Source organism: Amphiura filiformis, chromosome 8, assembly GCF_039555335.1.
Source record: "Amphiura filiformis chromosome 8, Afil_fr2py, whole genome shotgun sequence".
NCBI classification, from domain to species: domain Eukaryota; kingdom Metazoa; phylum Echinodermata; class Ophiuroidea; order Amphilepidida; family Amphiuridae; genus Amphiura; species Amphiura filiformis.
In genome coordinates this window covers 2,082,237-2,103,848 of record NC_092635.1, presented here as the reverse complement: position 1 = coordinate 2,103,848, position 21,612 = coordinate 2,082,237, and the positions used below count along the sequence as shown (strand labels likewise).

At 35.4% G+C, this 21,612-nt stretch overlaps 1 protein-coding gene across 1 annotated transcript in view; it reads right to left on the bottom strand.

Moving 5' to 3' along the window:
* The window catches only part of LOC140158502 (NAD(P)H pyrophosphatase NUDT13, mitochondrial-like), a 119,361-nt gene extending 98,016 nt beyond the window's left edge, over positions 1 to 21,345 (bottom strand). Inside the window, 3 exon segments of the mRNA XM_072181603.1 lie at positions 10,573 to 10,820; positions 16,480 to 16,842; positions 21,274 to 21,345. Of these exon segments, the coding sequence (XP_072037704.1) occupies positions 10,573 to 10,820; positions 16,480 to 16,750 (519 nt within the window). The 5' untranslated portion in view covers positions 16,751 to 16,842; positions 21,274 to 21,345.
* Between the last annotated feature and the right edge of the window lie 267 nt (positions 21,346 to 21,612).

The window sequence follows — 21,612 nt, the reverse complement described above, 5'->3', positions numbered from 1 at the left end:
CTGTGGTTTTGAATATAAAGTAGAAATTCTAAATTGAATATAGATGAAGCATCTAATGTTTTGCGTCATTGCATTGTTTGTACTACAACTGAAATCAATACTTTATATGTAAATTCTTGTTTGTTTGAAAGCAAGCCAGGAAGATATCACATAATTAAATCCTCCCTATAAAGCTATGGAAAGTAACATCTGACTATACATCTGCTCTGCTGCAACTGTGAAAGCTTAACTCTCTTCACGCGGGTGTCGACTGCAGACAACAAGTTAAAAAAAAAAATTCAAAATTCAAAAATTTCAGAAATGTAAATTTTCGTGACCATATTTGGAATCAGCATGAAAAATGCATTAAAATGAGTACAAACAAGCCTAGTATTTATTCAGTAGTTCTTAAGATAGCTCTTGATATTTTGAGAAAATATTTCAAAACTTGAACTTTTTCCATTGAAGCACATGGCTAGCACGCAGAGCATTAACCACAAATAGAATAGCATGATCCCGGTGTGTACGTTGTCCGGGTGTGTTTGGATGATGACGCAAATGGATCACATGGGATACTTGTGCTTGCAGACTCTTATGCATTAAGGTTTTTTGATGTTTGGCCGTGTTAGGGTTAATACAACAAACAGTATTCAAACACAATAGCCCAAAGCCTTTAGCAGATCAACATTGGGCTATTCATTCCAGAAAATAAGTGCACACCCCCTATAGAGGAGTAAATTTTCAATAAAAGGAATGTCTGGATTTCCAGGTTTGCTTCCTAAAAACGACTGGAATTCCAGTTGCCCATGTTACTGGAAAAATCTGGAAATGCAATATAATGGACCAGTTTCAACTTCACAAAAGATGATAAAAATAGACAAAGCAACTGCAACTGCATTTGATTTGTCTCATTTGGAGTGTTTTTACATTGAAATATTTATATTTGTTCTTTAACTTTTTTTTATAGCAAGTCTTCTATTTTTTTCTTTTTTTCTTTGACTACGAGGAGAGATAAAATTCACATTAGGAAGTATCGGCAAATTGAAAATCTTCTATCATTTCTTATTCATTAGAAGGAAACTACCCTTGTATTAGCTTTTATTTGAGTAATTGAAAACCTCTGTTGATTTTACTTATTCTAAGACAACAAGAATTGACAGCAGTAGCCTCCAGGCTCCGGTAGTATGGCTTTATTCTTATCCATGTTATTTCAATGGCTTATTACAACCTGCATGCTTCAAGCTGGTATTTTGATTATAGTAATTCTTTGTTTCACCAAATGCTCTAATAGGGTCAAACTACGATTGCTTTACACAACATCTTTGTGCATCATACAACAGGTTCTTCTGGAATATGCGTATGCTTTAGTCAACATGGCACTCTAGTGATGAGGATGATAGCAATTTCCACTGGACATGTAATATGACATTTGAGTTAACTAGAATCCTGGATAGTATGAGGTTAAATGTTGATTGCAATTGTCTGCATTGTTTACTAAATAAAGTGCAACTACAATCTCAGTTTAAATTGTTGAAATGTTTTCAGTATTCTGATGCCCACATGTCCCACAATCACTGTTGAATCAGGAGATATATACACACTGAACTTTAAATAGATTGCTCAAGACAAGATGTCTTGTTGATACATTGCAGCAAAATGTGAATATGGTTGATAAATCCAATGTTCTGCTTCTTTGCATCACATGTATTATTGACTGAAATCAATACTTTATATGTAAAGTCTTGCTTCTTTGCAAACATACCAGGGAAATATCACATAAATAAATCCCTATAACATCCGACTCTGCATCTGCACTGCTGCAACTGTGAAAGAAAGCTCAACCACCTTAAAAAGTTGCCCCAAACATTCAAAGGTTTTAAAGTTTTAGTTATCATGGTTATGATACTTTGTTTAGGGGCTGTGCAATAATTATGAGCTCTGGGGGAGGGTAAAATTGGGAGGGGGGGGGAGAATATTTGGCAAGCCAAAGGGGGTGGGGGCAAGCAATTTTGGCCAGCCAGGAAGGGGGGCAAGCCATTTTTGGCACACATTCATGGGTCGCCTTTTAAATAAAACGCTCTAAAAAGGCTTAGGAAAACAGTACGGAAACGCTTTAATATGCAAAATTAAAAGTCACTATTTTGTGTCAGCTAATCCTAACCCTAATTTTGTATATAATTACATAAAGAAGCAAGCGCAAAACGCTGCACACCCCTGCCAAAATATAAGTTGAAGGAGCTACTAAAGAAATGAAGTTTCAATTCATTTCACTGCATTGTACAAGAAACACAACAAATATTATGAAAGGAATAAAATACACATTGGAAAAAATATGAAGGCAACTTGGCAATTGGCATGGAAGACAGCAGAAAGATGCAAAAGAACAAAAAAAGGCAGCCACCAATTTACAAGCTACCGCTGATTCAGCACATTGTTAATACACATTTAATATTGTATATACCTATGCATAACAAAAAAAAAGTGAAAATGGATGTTTTGACAACCAGGTGATGACACCTGTCACAGTCAATAACTGTATTTAATAAAAACTCTACTACAGATACATAAAAACAAAAATATTTATGTAATAACCATGAAAGTACATGTATGAGAAAAATTCACTGTCAAAGCTAACAATGTAGACCATCAGTAGTCTTGATTAAAGCCTCACCTTTTCCATGTACTCTTTTTGGGCTCTTAATAAATAATAGCCAGCCCAATATATGTTGTGCACTGCTTGAGAACATCATGGGCTCATGGTAACCTAATTTCTCATCAGGTCTTTATTACGTAAGATTTGTGTTTTATATGACTGAAGGAGAACCTGACAGAAATCACAGTAAGCATCCTATGGTAGGGCTGAGTTATTCCTGCTACTGACAGTGCTACAATCATGGAAACAAACGTTGGCACACTTTGACTGTTGTTACGAGTCGTACTTGACTCAAGGCCAAAATCACCTTTTACCCGAACTCACACGAATGCACAACACAAATACACTGTTTGATTATGCTAACAAAATCTAAGTCTTTAATTGAAAGCACGTTATTATTGGTACAATATATGGCAACAATGCACATACACAATAATCGAATATAATCACTCTTTATCTATTTAGTACTTAGCCAGCATTCTTCTTCTTGGTGATCATAAAGTTCTTGCAATGTTCTGGACTACTGATGTAATATATCCTTATTCACTTGTCCTGCAAAATCAGCGAAGTCCTTTGTACACTTGCATTGATAAATCCTTATGTATAAAATCCTCATACGAAAATGGTGTTACTTTCTCCCAAGTACTAAACTCCTTGCGCCGTTCTCCAAACACATTCGTAACTCTTTGCGCAGTTCTCCAACTCACTTTACTCCTTGCGCCGTTCTCCAATATTAAACTCCTTGCGCAGTTCTCCAAATTTAACTCCTTGCGCTGCTTTCTCCAAACTTGGTGCTATTTCCACCTTTCACACAATATCTTCAGGAAGCAGGACTGCGATGCAGTTGTCCCCACTTATTTTGACAGTTGCGTTGAATCAAAACACCAGACTTCAGCAAGTCGACAGAAGAATATATATTCCTTTCTTGGAAGAATAACGTTCTTTGACGTATTCTAGATCTTCTCCGACAACACTGGTAAATAGTAGTACTTTGACTACATAAAATATTTCTGGTTTGCAACTTCCTTTCTTTGAAGGAATTGGACTGTAAGCATAGCCCAGATCAACACTATCAACTGTGACAATAATTGTGTTTAGATTTCTTATATATCAAGCCTGGGAAAAACCCCATTCTATTATGGGTCATTTACTACCTTCACATTATGTTCAATCTGGGGAATTCCAAAGTCTTAATTATAACATTAACCTTTCTCATTGCATCACTTCCTTAGGGGAATTCCATTACATCACTTTCATTTTACAACCTCAGGGGGTTTCCAAATATTCCAAATTAGATATGATTCAACTTGTTTTGCTCAATGTGAGAGGGGAATTCCCCCAAAATGTCATCACTCATGTAACTTTGTAAACAAAGATAAATCATCAAATTAAATTACTCAGGGCACATCACACTGTTCTTTGGCGATTCTACAGGGTGTATCAAAATGATTGGTACCCATCAGCTTTGTTGTCTAATGAAACGCCTGTTTCTTCCAAATTCAACGTTAGATCCTCTTCAAATGGGTACAGTTTATAGTTTTATGACTGTTTACAACAGAAATCAATAAATAAGGTGGATGTTATGCTGCATTTTGATGTGGCAGTATTGGTTATGCTCACTGGATATTGATGGGTACCAATCATTTTGATACACCCTGTATGCCCCTGCTCAACCAATTCAATGTTGGACAAACTCATATTGTCATCAGGTCCGTGAGACCCTCCAACATTGAAAAATGGGGAGTGGGATAGCGTGGGATACATGGCAGAATCTCTATTTCAAATTCATGACAAACCTGTAGCAACATGTATCAATCGCCTTCATACTATTACTATTGGTATGTCATGCATTTGAATTTTGAGTAAGTGTTTCAACTGGGTTTTTTTCTGATTGTAAGAGTAATTATTACGTAGTCCTTGTCTCAGATACTAGTATCCACATGCATTTATAGCTTTTCATTTTCAATTTTAGCGAATAAAATTTTCTTTGCATGCCCACAGAAACTTTTTTTTGTTAGGGAAAAAATGCAATTTCAAAAAAATTGTGCATATCACATAGCCTCATTCTAAAAAATAAAATTCACACTGCTTCGGTTTTTTACCTTAAAAGAAAGACGATGATAACGTAATCTTAGATATAGGCTTATTTAATTACTTGGATATCAGAAAGAAACATGATATTGGGAAGACAACCTACATACAACTTTTTTTTCACACACTAACTGTTATGGATTCTGTGGTGTTGAACCCTTGTTGAACAACTGAAATGCATTCTTGTTTTTGCCCTAAAATGGTGGCTTTCATATACATAGCTGCCAAACCCTTACCCATTTTTGATGGTAACTTAATAGGGACCCATATCTAAGGAATTTTGTTTAACATAAGTCATTATTTTTACTGATTTGACATTTGTAGCACTTATAGTTTCCTGGATTTAAGCTTGAAAATTGATAAAATTATTTTTCCCACATAGTGTGGAAAGTTTTTTAAAGGTCTAATTTGCATATTTAGTGATAAACATCTAATGGAAATTGAGAACCGGCATTTAAGCTACCTCCCCCCAAGCAGCGTTCAAAATTTTGGTTGTCCGTTCACCCGGGACAACTAAAAAAGTCGCCGGACAACCAAAAATACTGATTTGGTTGTCCGCAGGACAACCATAAATCTGTAGCCAAAACTCACCTTTGTAGGCCTACAGACAACCAAAAACTTAGACGGACAACCAGAAATTGTAATCTGGTTGTCCATGGGACAACCATTTATTTTTCCTTAATTCGAACACTGCTCCCCTCCAACAAGTCACATCACTATGATACGCCTTACCAGTTCCAAGAAATATTATACTCAGAAGCTTGTATGATAACCCGGTTTTGAGTTGTGCAAATGAGCAATCTAATCAGCATATTTTGGACAGATTTTAAAATATATAAAGGAATATGAATACTGCCAATTTCCGCCCATTCACCTAGTTACATCACTCTATGTAATATTAAGGTTGTTGCTTAATGGTTTATGGTGTGCCATGAGCAACAGGGGTCAGCAAATTCCTGTAAAGTGTACCAAGGCTTGTTTGTTTATGCCTTCACATGTATAATAGCCCACTATAAATCACTTTAATTTTTTCAGAGAAGTCATGCTCGCAAGCTCAGAAGGACTAGTAAATGGACTGACGTACAAAACATAATGCCTCACGCTGAAGCATACAAAAACTATATCTTGGTGCTTTGATGTCCACAATAATGGCCAAAAGAAAATCAATTTTGATTCTCCTTTATCTTGAATGTTCCACAAGCAATATTGAGCGTGTTGATTCTTTTTCAATTTTCAATCCCCTTGGGAGAATCTATGTTTCCATAAATACATAATTATGATAAATGAAAATTGAACCCAGCTGACATTGAAAGCTATTATATATACCTCTACATACTATTATTTACAAGATATTGGATTTATTAGCCCTGTAAAATACAGGACCAAAATTGTTTTTCAAAACTTTGGAAAATTCATTTCCCATAATCATTTTCAACATTTTTGAATGAATGATTCAGGTTCAAGTACACCAGTGACTCACACATACAGAGTAGGGGACATACTCATGCAATCTACTGAAGATAGCAACATACACATAATAGCCAATGAATTTAACCCTGCTCAAAAACAAAGTAATATACACATGTAGAGCAGTCCTTCGTTTTTAAGGAGCGGAATTGCGCTAACGCTCCTTGGCGCTCCTGAATTCTGATCCTTTAGCGCAATTCACTGCGCTCCTTGCTCCAGCACCAGTAAACCAAACCCATCAATACATGCAGCGCATTGAACTTCATAATAACCTATGCTACACGTACCATGGGTCTACACCCCATCAAATGTCAATTGTTCCAATAAATTAAGTACATTTTCGCCCTAATATTCCATTTCTAGTCACTACGATATATGGTCTCATTTTTGTATCAGTTTTGGTCCAAAACGTGGTCAGAAACAGGTGCAAAAACATGCACAAACTCGGCCAATTTCTAGCAAATTTTTGTACTTCCGGGGTCCAGACTTCTTAATTAACGTGTTGTTGATGGCGCTAAAACACATGGTGCCACAATAATACAAAAAAAATTATCATTTCGATTTTGCCTTTAAAATTGCTTTTATTCAACGTAACAATAATATTAATAAAGGAAACGTAGATTATTTATGATAAAATAAACTTAAAACATTAAAAACTGAATATTTTCAGGTTGTGATAAATAAGTAAATAAACATTAACCGCATGTCGTCAGTCCAAAGTGTGAATTTCGTCAACCGGGCCACCGGCTGGGATTTCCCCATCAAACCATTGTTACGGAAAGCATACACAAAGTGCAAGATTTCCTAACGTTGCATTTACAAATATTGCAGAATTTACTTCACTTCTTATAGCGGGTTGGTCAAAATTTTGGGGCTTTTATTATGAACAAGAAGTGTCTTTAAAAAGACAACACCATGGATGAAATTCATGTTTCATTATTTTACATTGACAAGTACTTGGAATGCTAGTAATTTTGTGTGTGTAGTACATGCACAACTAACCGGGTTGGAAATGTTGTTACCACGAATACCGCCAATGACATACTATAAGGACTCATATTGAAATTCCCTTACAATTTCCTAAGTTTCCATCCATAAATAATCACAGAGTATCATCTGTTTACAAAATAAGTGTTTATTTTCAGATTTCCAAAACCATTATCAGTATAGCTGGTAGGGTGCCTTGCTAATAGTTATAGTCAGAAACAGGTATTTTGTCCTGTAGTCCCTGGCAACCCAGTCTGCTGTGGCTCACTCGCAAACATACACGACAGAAACCTGCTGTGAAGGAGCCTATATGCACGTAAACAACTTCCTTATATTTAAACATGTATAATAAAATCCGATTTTGAGTATAATAAAGAAAGTCATGCATATATATGCAAAATGAAGCAATTACCTATTGCTAACTTGGTAAAATGCATACTCGTAGGTTTTGGCCTGCGTATCTCACACAGTCCTGTGATATATACCGGTATCCTCATTTTATATTCAGATGTGCCATCTATTAATATGCTTATTGCTTGCTTGCTGAAGCCTTATACAATTTTGCTTGATAATGTTGTATTAAATATCTTTAAATGCTTATTCATGATGATGTATTTGATTCGCATAAGCAAAATAAATGCGATCCTATTGGATGGCTGATATGTGTGGCAAATGTGATTTCCGCTTGGTTTTTCCTTTCTCTGTCTATGGGTAATTATCCCACCATGGTGGAAAAAAAATTATATTTTTATAAATTGAAATTTCTAATTTTCATCATCAACTAATGATTAAATTTCGAAGTTTTATCTGCGCCCACATACAATAAATGCATGGGATATGGACGCAAAACGATCTGCCTTCATGTTCAATTGGGAGCACAAATTAAGCTCCTCAGTTCTGTAATCAGGAGTGTAATTTTAAGTGCTCAAAGTTGCTCTCCTGAACAATTCCAGGAGAGCAATTAATTGAGCTCCACTGATTTATTTATAACGAAGGACTGAAGAGCCCATAATGCTGACCAGTGTTTACTCAGGAGCTGTAGGCTTATGTCACAGTTTTGGCAAAATTATATTGGCTCACATTAAATTTGCAATGCTGTATTAGTAATTAGTCAATTTGAGGAATTACTGAGCCAAAATTGAGCCAATTTGGGGGAAATGCTTCATTTGGTGCACTCAATATATCCAGAGAGAGTAAACACTGATGCCGACTTGGCGATATTGCAAGGTTATATACACAGGGGCACGGTCATGAAATACATTCATTAATAATAGATATAAGATTGATGAAGTCTTAATTTGTTAGTGATGGAAGTTTTAAAATATTGATTGCATTAACGTTATCTCGCCCCACTTCGGGTAACAAAATTATTAACATTCATGGGGCACCATCGATCATTTAGGTTGTTCACTTTTACAGACGTGTAATAGCAATAAAAAATACGGAAAAGATTCAAAGCTGTCAAAGAAGCCCCTTGGGATAGGTAATTTACTGGAATACAACACCTTACAATGTATTGTAAAGAAGAATGTACTTTGCCTGAAGCAGCAATTGCACTTTTTTCATACAGGGTGTCCCAAAAAGATCTTAACACTAAAAAAGAGTGAAACCTATCAGGGATTAAAAAAAATGTTCTATAAAGAATAATAATAAAGATTATTTTGTAAATTAAATCAAATACTGGAACTAAAATTTGCAACTCACTTTGCTGACGTCCAAAACATCTGACGTCACGTCACAACATCTTCATCACAACATCTTCAATCAGATGCCTGACGAAGTCCGATGTTTTCGGACGCAACGTAGCAAAGTGAGTTGCAAATTTTAGTTCCAGTATTTGATTTAATTTACAAAATAATGTTTTGAACTACTGGATGAATAATCTACACCAAGATAATAATAATAAAGCTTTATTATAAACTTAAGTCAGCAATGGTCTAGAACAAAGGTTAATCCAACAAAGGGGTCAAATATCGACCTGGGGAGGTGTTCTTATTGACACTTTCTACAGTCACCTCAAAAGTGGACTTTTTTCCAGGGGGGGGGGGCAATTTTGAGAAAAGTGGACTTTCTTCACCAAATTTGGCCCTTTTTGAACAAAAAAGCATAAAAAACCTGATTATACTTTTTGTATACTTTCGCAAATTTGGGGAGGTGCACCCCGCAACCCCCCTGCGTACGGGCCTGCGTCTGTTAACCGAGTGCTTTCATTACCGCATGGATCCATGCAAAAGGTGAATAAAATGTAAATGTGCAAGGGTTAAAAGAAACATGGTTTTTAAACCATGTTTCTTTGAAGTCAAATTAAGTTTATTAAAGCTTGATTATTTCTCCTTACAATACAGTTTTATCCATAGGTTTCACCATTTTTCTAAAATTATTTGCCATCCAAATGATAAGATATTTTCAAGACATGCTGTATCAGAACCCCCACAGAAAAAAAAATCGCTTTAAAAGGGATGTGCTGGGACAAGGTTGTTCACTATGAATAATATCATATTTCGTTTTATGAAATGTGACCGTACAGCTCGAATGAGCCGTAAATTCCCTAAATTGTATTCAGAGTTACAGTCCAAAATGTGCATAAAGCTTGTATTCATAATGTACCTAATAATTGTCCTACAAGTGTCTCATTTCAGTCCAGTTAAATACCAATCTTTAATGCTATTGTTGAAGAGGATAATAAGCTTATACTTATGGTAAATAGCTTTAGTCTTTGTTTGCTTTGGCTAAATCCTGTTCAAGTGGTGGGTTAACCAACAATTAACAATGAGAGGACATTTCTGAACCACATTGACTTGGGGATGATTTGAAGTGATCGCCAATTATGACCATTTGATATTTAATACCAGCAATGTAGAAAAAGAGATATATTGTAGCACCAAAATGATGTACCTTTTTACTGAAGGAGCAAAGTTCAACAAACCATAACCCCGCTACTGGATATCGTTTGAAGTCAAATAATATACCATTTTAAAGCTTATGATATCTATTTGCTAAACATGAAATAAAACAATTTTGACCGGAGGAGGAATTTACGGCTCATTCGCCGCGACAGGTCACAAATGGTCAAAATAATTTTGAAGTGCATAAATTAGCCTACATTATATACTTTGATCAGCTCATAATCGACGGGCCTTATAACATTGCGGATTAATATCAAAATATTTTATTGTCCGAATTGTCTTGTGACATCTCGCCAGAAGCATCACAAATTATTAATTCAAGTCCTACACTTTGTCTGCCTTCTTGCTTTCTTTAACATACAAATATAGATCAGACAGGTCAACTTATCAACCTCTTAACGTGGTTCTACTTTTCTGCGTAGTGGTAAAAGGCTAACAGTCCCACCTATTATGAGCTGATCAAACTATAAAAGAGACAAATATCCTCACCTGAGATAAAAGATTTGCCTGAGACTGAGAAGTCAAAAACATGACTTTCCTGATATTCATGGAGGTAGCATCCAATGAACCCTCTACCATCTTCTGGTGTTTCCTGTCATCCTTGGATGACGTCACATCAGGTGTTATACTGATTGCAAACCATGCTTTGGGATTGGGTGTGGTGCTTTCTAGTTCATCACAGTCTAAGAGAGCAAGATTCTCTGAATGTATATCAATACCTAATTTGCCTTCAATTTCTGAGAAAAGAAACAAAGAAAAAAGGGAAACAACAATATATTAAAAAAAACAGCTGCGTTTATTCATATTGCACCATACAAAAGACACCATGAACCCAGAATATCTTCCACAGATAAAACCTTGATTGTTAAGACCTTGTAGCTGCAAATATTACCATGATATCACCTTGAACTAAAAAGTAATGCGAGGAAAAATCTACCTCTTGAGAGGAATTCTTCATTGGAAATAAGTAACACAGTTGATGTTGCAGATTCACCCAGTGTTAAATCATTGATTAATGAGGACTTGAAATTAAGATGATTAATCTTTTAAAACATTAAATATGATACATTTATATATCAGTGAGCAACAATTTTGTTCACTGTAGTGAACTGTTTGTTCACCTCACTTATGGAATCCTGAATGTTCATGATTTTGGACTAAACAGTAAATACTGGTGCATTTGTCATTTCAAATCACACAACATAATTATCAAAAGGGTGATGTCCTTTCTGGATTCAATTTTTTGAATGAACATAAAATTCAAAGCCAGAAGTTAGAACAATGATATAAAATATAAATTATGTCAATGCCTTTGACAATTTTTCATTACAAAAGTAATAATTCTAAGAGTAGACAGGTGGTAACACCTGTTATCACTGGTTACCATGGTTATAAAATATATCTATGCATATAGATTATACAATGTATTGTTAGGGTTGTTATTGATCCAGGTATAAATATAAAATTAAACTCTTAAAAACCATTCAACTGGACTAATAACATTTTTGAGAGGCCATGGTGCACCCCCGCCCAAAATGTCAAAGGCCCGAAAAGTCCTCTTTCCGACAAAAAGGTCCAAATTTTGAAAAAAGGTCCACTTTTTCAAAATCAGCACCTCCCCTGTAACAATGCGGTCTCAGTACTGTGTTTGTTTTTGTACTCTGACTGGAGAGTTTCATCAAGATTATTCTCTTCCAATAAACAAAAATACTTTAAAATAGGAATTGGTGGGATATTTTGCTTTCGTTGGAAATAATCATTTCTTCAAGATCCACAGATGATAGGATATAGGTGACTATAATTTCTCCTCTTCTCTCTCTGTCCTTTCCACTCAACTCTTATCTCCATCCTCTCTATCTCCATCTCTTTGGGTAACTGCTGACTTTTAAACAGCATACCATATGTGTCACGCTATTATAGAAGTGCCTCTCCTAGGTTCATTCCTTTCCAAATATTCACTGTTTCTTTACACATAATATAAATGTACAAACAAAATTTGCTTATCATTTTTTAAATTGGAAAATCTGCTCTGAAATTATGCAATTGTTTTGAAAACTCATTTTGAAAAACAATAAAATATGACTTATCCATGCATTTATAGCAAAAAGTCTTCAAATATAAAATATATCTATATGCTTTATATTATTTTGCAAGTTTCAAATTAAAAAATAAGCCTTTACATGCGCTTCCAACCATATAAAAATTACCTTATTTTATGGAGATGATCCAAGCATGTATTCTCTGATTTTATTTTAATGGACTATAAAACAATATAGCAAATGCAGTAAACGAGTAAATAGCCTACAGGCATGTATACTACAATGGTTGAGCCACATATGGTGCTCTCATTTAAGCAACAAGTGTCATCAGTAAAACCATATAGAGGGAGCTAGCATAGAAAACATATCAGTGCTTATTTTATTTCAGTGATTTTAACCCTCTTCACACGGTTGTCGACTGCACACAGTAACTTTTTTAAATTCAATTTTTTTTGGAATTGTACATTTTCATGATGATAGTTGGAATGAACATGAAAAATGCATTAAAATGAGTACAAACAAGCCTAGTATTGGTAAAGTGGTTCTCAAACTTTTTATGTTGAAGCCTATGGATATATCGATAATAATCAATAAATCGACTATTCAATAATTAGAGAATAAATGACCAGATAGACTACACCTGAAATCATGCAATTGTCCAATCAGATTATATGTCTACCAGCTAGGCAACTCCCACTGAATAAGAAAGGGCAATACATCATTTTTTTAAAATCCTGACATCGACGGTCCTTATCAGGCTAGCACACAAGTTATGTGACATAACACATCACCCAGAAAAATGTGCAGGAAGTGCAAAGATTGACACTTTGGTAAAAATGATCAGCATTGGAGGAATAACATCAACATCATGTTTACCATCAGTCACTCCTTCCAATACTCTTATCAGCAGTAGCTACTTTAACAATAGGCCCTAGTGTTATCAGCAGTAGATAGGTACTTCATCAATACTGTTATCAGCAGTAGACACCTACTTCATCAATACCACTATCAGCAGTAGATAGCTTCTTTATCAGTACCGATATCAGCAGTAGATAGCTACTTCATCAATACTGTTATCAGCAGTAGACACCTAGTTCATCAATACCACTATCAGCAGTAGATAGCTTCTTTATCAGTACCGATATCAGCAGTAGATAGCTACTTCATTAATACTGTTATCAGCAGTAGATAGCTACTTCATCAATAACGTTATCAGCAGTAGATAACTATTTCATCGATGTCGTTATCAGCAGGAGATAGCTACTTCATCAATACCGTTATCAGCAGTAGATAGCTACTTCATCAATACTGCAATCATCAGTAGATAGCTACTTCAGCATTGGAGGAATAACATCATGTTTACCATCAGTCACTCCTTTCAATACTCTTATCAGCAGTAGCTACTTTATCAATAGGTCCTAGTGTTATCAGCAGTAGATAGGTACTTCATCAATACTGTTATCAGCAGTAGATACCTACTTCATCAATACCACTATCAGCAGTAGATAGCTTCTTTATCAGTACCGATATCAGCAGTAGATAGCTACTTCATCAATACTGTTATCAGCAGTAAACACCTACTTCATCAATACCACTATCAGCAGTAGATAGCTTCTTTATCAGTACCGATATCAGCAGTAGATAGCTACTTCATTAATACTGTTATAAGCAGTAGATAGCTACTTCAGCAATAACGTTATCAGCAGTAGATAACTATTTCATCGATGTCGTTATCAGCAGGAGATAGCTACTTCATCAATACCGTTATCAGCAGCAGATAGCTACTTCATCAATACTGCAATCATCAGTAGATAGCTACTTCATCAATAGTGTTATCAGCAGTACTGTAGATAGCTACTTCATCAATACCGTTATCAGCAGTAGATAGCTACTTCATCAATAATGTTATCAGCAGTAGATACCTACTTCATCAATATCACTATCAGCAGTAGATAGCTGCTTCATTAATACCGATATCAGAAGTAGATATCTACTTCATTAATACTGTTATCAGCAGTAGATAGCTACTTCTTCAATAACGTTATCAGCAGTAGATAACTATTTCATCAATACCGTTATCAGCAGTATAGCTACTTCATCAATACTGCAATCAACAGTAGATATAGCTACTTCATCAATAGCCTTATCGGCAGCATATACATGATCCTCCGCTATTTTTGTTTTGCGCATTTGATCATCATGAGTGCAGTCTCAGTGATTACTACACCAGAATTACTATTTCTTTTATCACTGGCATGTTTAATTAACATTGGTTCTATTACCACAGTAAACTATGTTGTATCATTGTACACTTATAGTAAGCTTATCTCGGTTTCCAATTGAAAAAGCGAACTGGTTTTAGTATTTCAACTGCATACTGGACACAAAGCTCTATTACCTTGCTGGCCTATATTTAATACTGACAAGTGAGAACATTCTTGAAGAAAATGATGATTTGATGTCCGTAATCACCGACACTGACTGTAGACGATTTTAACATACGAAACAAGATGGTGGAAAATTTTGCCTCGCTTTCAAATATCGGAACTAACTTGTATAAATAAGTCAACATTAATGACTAAGAAAATTTGGTCATTGTGACTAATTTATTGAACTAAATTACTAACTAATTCACCAAGAACTTGAAAATAATTATATGCTAGTCAGTTTGACTATTTTAGGCATAGGGCCAATGACTAATTATTAATTACCAGTTGGCCTAATACCGGTATGAGCTGGTCAGGTGACTAGAATGCGAGACATGATGTATTAGTCATTTGACTAATATAATTATTTAAAATCACTCGATCTTCACGAATTAGTCTGACAAATTGCTGACTATCTTTGATAGTATTGAATGACTAATATTTAGTCCATGATTTGTCATATGTGGTGACTTAGATAGATTAGTCATTGTGACTAGTGGCTGACTAATATATAAACATAGGTGTGACATTTATTCATTTGACTTACTGTGCCCCCTCCACGGCCCTGCATGGTGCTAACAATTCAAAGTGTTCATAGTTCTGGTCGCTAGGGTTCAAATCCCTGCACAGGCATGGAATCCTACGTAATATGTATCATGTCCGCTTCCATCTAGCGATCAATAACCTGAATAAACCATTGTGTAATTCAATTCAATGCACAAGCTCATACACATGTGGTTCTTTGATGTCAATCGCATACAATATAACCCGTGATCAATAATGAACGTTGGTCAAAAGACGAGCTTACTGAAGTGAAAAATTATGTACATGCAGATTCATCATTTATGCATATTGCCTTGAAAATCATAAAAAGCAACTGCTTGATCAACCCAAATGATTTTATAAGCGTTATTTCTAAACCAAATTTCAAAACCACAAAGTGTTTTACCTGACTTTTGATCCAGAAATGTATGAATTTGATGAGAAATTGTGATGAAAAATAATATTTTACAAGTCAGATTCAGAAAGAGAAAATCTCATTACACATGTTAATTACATCACAATCCAAACATAGATGGTTAAGTTCATGGAGAATGTTACAAACTGTTGTATGTTTTGCCATATTGTTTTTCTATAGGGAATAATGTTTTATCGTTAAAATTGGACATGAAAACCTATCAAAAACACAACAAAAACGTGCATCGCTATTTGTATGCATGAAACAAATTATAAGAATTGTACAGAAGTGACCTAACACTTATGAAGGCTGTATCTTGAGAAAGCGCATGGTCTGATGCTAGAATCTTGGCAAGGACACTCTGGTGAAATAAAGAAAAATATATGCGATTGATTTTGAGCGTTAAATGTTTCAAAATTTAAAAATGAACAAAATGCAAGTAACTATGATGTCATGAACATGACAATAATATTCATGATAAATAATTATTGCTCCCTAAAAAAGAAATGGTTAACAAATGGTTTGAATACATCGCACAACCTTATAGTAACTGTATCCTGAAATTTGTGCAAGTTACTTGTCAATTTTCGCCAGAAACGAGCTTTTTCTACGGTTACTGCCCAGCTCATTAGCGATATGGGATATTCTTTACCTCGAGTTTACTGCCCTCTGTTGACGACAGGGCTTCGAACTCTTATCAAGGGGATCTAAGAAGTGCAGGGCCGTGCCTCCCCCTGAAAATAAATCCTTGCTATATATGGGCCTGCCTATCTGCTCATCACCTTTTGGAACAATTGGGGTACTTGAATAAAAAAGTGATTTAAAACAACTTTTTTGAAAAAAAAGTATAACAAGAAATGGATTGAATTTGATATACATGTAGGCTCAGCATTTGGGTTAACTTCTACCATTAAATATAATATAATATAATATTGGCTTCCCAACAAATAACACAGCACATATTAGCACCTACCTGATTTACTCATCCATGCAATCTGATATTCACTCTGTACTTCCCGAACGAACGGTCTTAACCCATAGAAAACTGCAAATTGCGCATCATCTAAAGACTTCTTACAAAAGTCACCATCTTCTTTTAATTTTTGAAGATATCGAGCCTTGTTCACATATTGTGAAAGACCCCTTTGTGTTACTGATATTAAACTGGAAGCACACATTGGTCGAATATAATGCAGGAAGGCTACAGGAGGAGTTCTACAACACAAAATCTTAATGCAATGCATGATCCTTGGAATTTGAAGTGCAGTAGGAGTTTAGAAATCTAATACCATTCCACCAATATTCCAGTGAACTCACATCCAAAGAAGATAGAGATCTACAGGTGCAAAGTAAAATGGAAATTAAACAGTGAATAAAAAACCTATTCCATGTGCAATATATCGGGGACTGAAAATTGGACTTTGCAGGAGAGCATTAAATAGCTCTTCTGGAGCCTTCAAGGAAAGCTGTTTAGATGTTAGAGCTGTTAAAGGAAGGTTTAAAGGAAGGTTTTATTTCAAACTCTAATGGTGACCCGCAGGTCAAATGGCTAGAATTGTTAATGCAATTACAAGGAGAGAATGATTAACTATTAAAAAGGCGAGCTTAAAATTACTCTCCATATCAGATTTAAGGAGAGCAGTAGAGATTGATTTCTCAAAATGCTGTCCCTGAATTTATGTAAAATAAAAGTTCCATCAGGTATGTTATAATGTCAATCACTAAAATTGTCTTTCTTCAGTCAAGTGTCTGACATAACAAGATCACAATGGTCATCACTTCTCATGTTCTATTTTGGAGGTTATAAATACATCCATATGTGATGCGATCAAGCAAAATCAGTCGGAACTCGCAAATATTGATTTTGAAATATAACCATGAAACAAAGCAAATGTTTCCTTTTGTTTTGGAAACTCTTCAATCTTTGGAAATGTTTGTTCAATTTCAATGGGGTTTTTCAAAATCCAGCTTTGTAAATGCTTTTTACTATCCTATAAGAAACTGAAAATTTAATATTTCTGAGTTCCGACTGATTTTGCTTGATTGCATCAAATGTATCTGGTCCATGGAGGCCAAAGGGGGCATTTTTGAAAATTGAGTTACTAAAATTATGACCTTTATACAAACATTTGGCTATTATATACTGAAAACACCAAAGGTCTAGCATACAGTACTTGGTTCTAAAGTTATGGAGTTTTATGATGTCTATTTTCTTATGTATTTTCTTGTTTTTTTACTCAATATTTTTGCCTTTATCTCAATTTCAAATTTGCCGCCTTTGGCCCCCATGAACCAGATCGATCGTGTCACATTATGTTTCACTACCTGGAGAGAATTGATCAAAAATTGAATTCCCTCCTAAGGTTCGTATCTGTCAATGAGTTGATGTCATTATAGCTAGAGGCAGCATATAACACAAATGGGTCAATTTTTAATTTTTTTTATGAATTAATTTGTTTTAAAAAGGTGGGTGGACTTAACACGGTTTGGAAATTAGCTCTTCATTTATAACACACAACAGGGTTTCATCACATTGTATATTGATCCAAAAAATTATTTACTATGATGCCTCTCTCAGATATAGTGCAAAAACTATGCACTAATTAATAATAGGCACTTAAATTGGCTTTATTGCGACCAGGGCGTAGCCAGGATTTATTGGGGGGCTGAAGTGGACCTGTTATAGTGGATCTTTTCCTAATATTTTGGACTTTTTCGACCAAGAAAGCATAAAGAACCTAATTTTTCACTTGTTACACTCCCTAATGGGCAAATTATGACCTTTTTGACCCCAAAAGCACAAAAACCTGTTTTTTCCGCTGACTATGCTTGCAAAGTGGACCTTTTTGGCTTTTGAAAAAGAGGAATGTCCTTCTTATAATTGGACCTTTTTGGCTTTTGAAAAAGAGGAATGTCCTTCTAATATCAAATAATTTAGATTTTAAACATTTCCCCAAAACACCAAAACAATATAGGTCTTTTGGGGAAAATGTTATCTTCAATATGAAAGGTCAAAATTTTTCAATTGTTGGTCAACTTTTCATCCCAGCTACATACACTTTAAGTACATATCATTAGATTTATAAAGTTACTTCAAGGACTGTTAATTATCAAAAATATCAAATCTTAATAATTTGCCATATAAAATTTATATCGCAAATTTTAAAAAACAAAAATCAAAATTATTTGATATCAGAAAGATATTCTTCGTATTCAGAATGCAATTTGATATGTCTGATGTGCTCTCAGGACCAACAAAAAATACTGTGCAAACGTTGCTATCCAATTCCTGAATTAACCAGGACTTTGCAAATACACTCAAATGATTGTAGGCCTAATGCCTGATCATTGGTATTAGGATGACATGAGAGAAGAATACATGGAAGGACTGGGGGTATAAAATATGATCAAAAGAAAGACATTTTATTTCAAGAAATTGTAAGTACTGGTAATTGTAAAGCGTGGGAAAAAAGTATGAAAAGTAAAATTGAACGTAATTGAGTAGGTACATGCCCAAACCATAGACCCCTGCAGTACGAAAGTCAGACACATGCTCCAATATCGTTGTTGTGCCTCCTCCAGGGCTAGTGACCCGTGGCGTACATGAAACCTCCCTATATAGGAAAGTGAGCATAATAGTACAGCACTGTGAAGTACTGTGCTTACAACTACGGATAATTTTGTCATCCTTGTCTGTTTACAAACAGAGCAGAGAGAGGTAGTATCTGTATCTGTAGTTAGTAACTACACAACGCTCCCTACTGGAACCAGGCATGTTCCTATAAGGTTGGGAATCCTACAATTATGTTCAGTTACTGCAAGGTTAGTGTATCAGAGATATTTTCTCTGAAAGTGTGAAGCAGTCTCTGTCTCTGCTTCGAAGCAGTATAGAATATAATTGTAGAATTCCTTCTCGCCCCCATACACTATACGTAGCACATGCAGATATATGTAGTGTATGAACGGTGTCTCGTGGTTCGGAAAGTCACGTAAAGCTGGTGGTCCCGTGTACAGGAAGAGTCAAATCCTGTGCACGTTAAGGGGGTACTACAGTACCCCTGACCAATTTTGTGCTTATTTTTGAATTTTTCTCAAAAATTATAGCACATTGGTGACCCGGGGGGCCACTCAAATATGACAGTGTACGCATGCGTGACCAAATTTTTTCAAACACCCCCTAAACGAGTTTTACCCTATACCAGCAAATTTAGCCCCTTAATAAGGTAATTTAGTGTAGAATTTACCCCCTAATGAGTTTTTGGCTGGTGAAAATGCAATAAATGTACCCTTTTGGACTCATAATTTACCAAAAATTTGAAAAAGTACCCTAAACAAGTTGTCCAGTTTCAGAAAACTACCCTTATTCTTGAAAATCACTGTTTTTTAGACCCTAAACGCGTCACGCGCGTAACTTGCCTTGCCTAAAAAAAACACCCCTTTTACTTGTTTTTTTGGTCACGCATGCGTACAGACCATTTATGTGAGTGATCAATCAATCAATCAATCAGTTACATTTATGTCCTTGCGCCAAAATCATTACAAAATGTTCAACGGCGCTCATTAGCTCAAAAGAACTACTGCTGATAAGCATCCTGAAAAAGGTGGCTCTTCAGGAGCTTCTTAAACTGTTCAAAAGTACAATTTTGATTTGACCTGGTAGTTTGTTCCACAATCTGGGAGCATAGGCAGCAAAAGCTCGGTCACCAAAAGAAACACATTATTCTTGGTTCAAAAGAGAGGTACCATCTGAGCATGATGATCTAAGCTGCCTTTGCGTAACACGAATTTGAAGCATATCAATGATGTCTGATGGAGTTTGGATTGGTGACAAGTAAGATATAGGGGCAAGGACTACAACTACTGTACTGAAAATTCAGCAACCCAAAGCAAGTAGTTATTGATTTATTGATCAAATATTGGTTTTCCCTCGTTTTTGACTGTAACTCCACAACTGTTGTCTGTGCTGAAATAAAATTTCCAGTGCAGTAATTGTACGTAGTCCTTGCCCCTATAATATACATATATCTTACTTGTCCCAAATGCACTATAATTTTTGAGAAAAATGCAAAAATAGGCACAAAATTGGGCAGGGGTGTAGTACCCCTTTAAGTGTCAGAGCTACGGTATTCGAAAAGAGAAGGGGGACCATCCCCGGTTCTGATATCTGTATAATCACCTCCTCTAAGTTCCAGAGGACTTCCAGTTTAGCTCAAATGAGCTGCTATAGGAAGTACTAGAAAGGAAAGAAAAGGAAAGGAATTGGTGTGCGCATGGGTTGCTGCCTTAGTCTTGTCTTAGGTGTTCCATCACTGCAGTGTTGAAGCTGGCAGGGTCTTGAATTTGTAACATTGAGTAAGGGAGATTGTTCCAGTTGATTACCGTTTTTGGAAAAAATGACTGCTTGTAATTTCTTTGTTTTATACAGGTGATAACTTTATAAGCTTCTGGGTGATTGTGCCGTGATTGACGTGGGACAAAAGAACTGTCAAACTCAAAACTGTTGACATTTTATATCAAGATCAAGTATGAATAACTATGATGCATGTTCATGATGATGACATGACACTTGACAGCTAGCCCGGACAGCTACTAGTCCCGCACTACCAGCTCAGAATTTTGATTTTGGCGCTCCGAATATATCACGAAATGGGCAAGTTGCGCAATTGACATGATTGAAGGAAACTAACGGGCAAAAGAAAATGTTTGACTCTATCAGCTGCACCATGAAAGACAAACTAAAGTTTTTATAACAAAAATTGTAACATACCGAAGAAGTCAAAGTGCGTTCGCTGTTTTGAACGTATGGCGCTTTCATTTTGCTGATTTGTTTACTTCCGGGATTCCGAAAGCATATGTGTTTTAAATATCGGCCGGTATATGTTCCGCTCAAGAAAATGGTGTTAGCTAAATATTAAAATGTATTAAATCAGAAGTATAAATCAAAATAAATATAGCATGCATATGTGTTTTAATGTATTTTGTACATTACGGTTGAAAAAATGTGGAATGAATGACAATAATTGTGAATTTATTAATATTTACAAATGTTTACTTTTAAGAATAGCTTCACCAACTACACGGGTTTTTTCATACTTACGTGTATCGG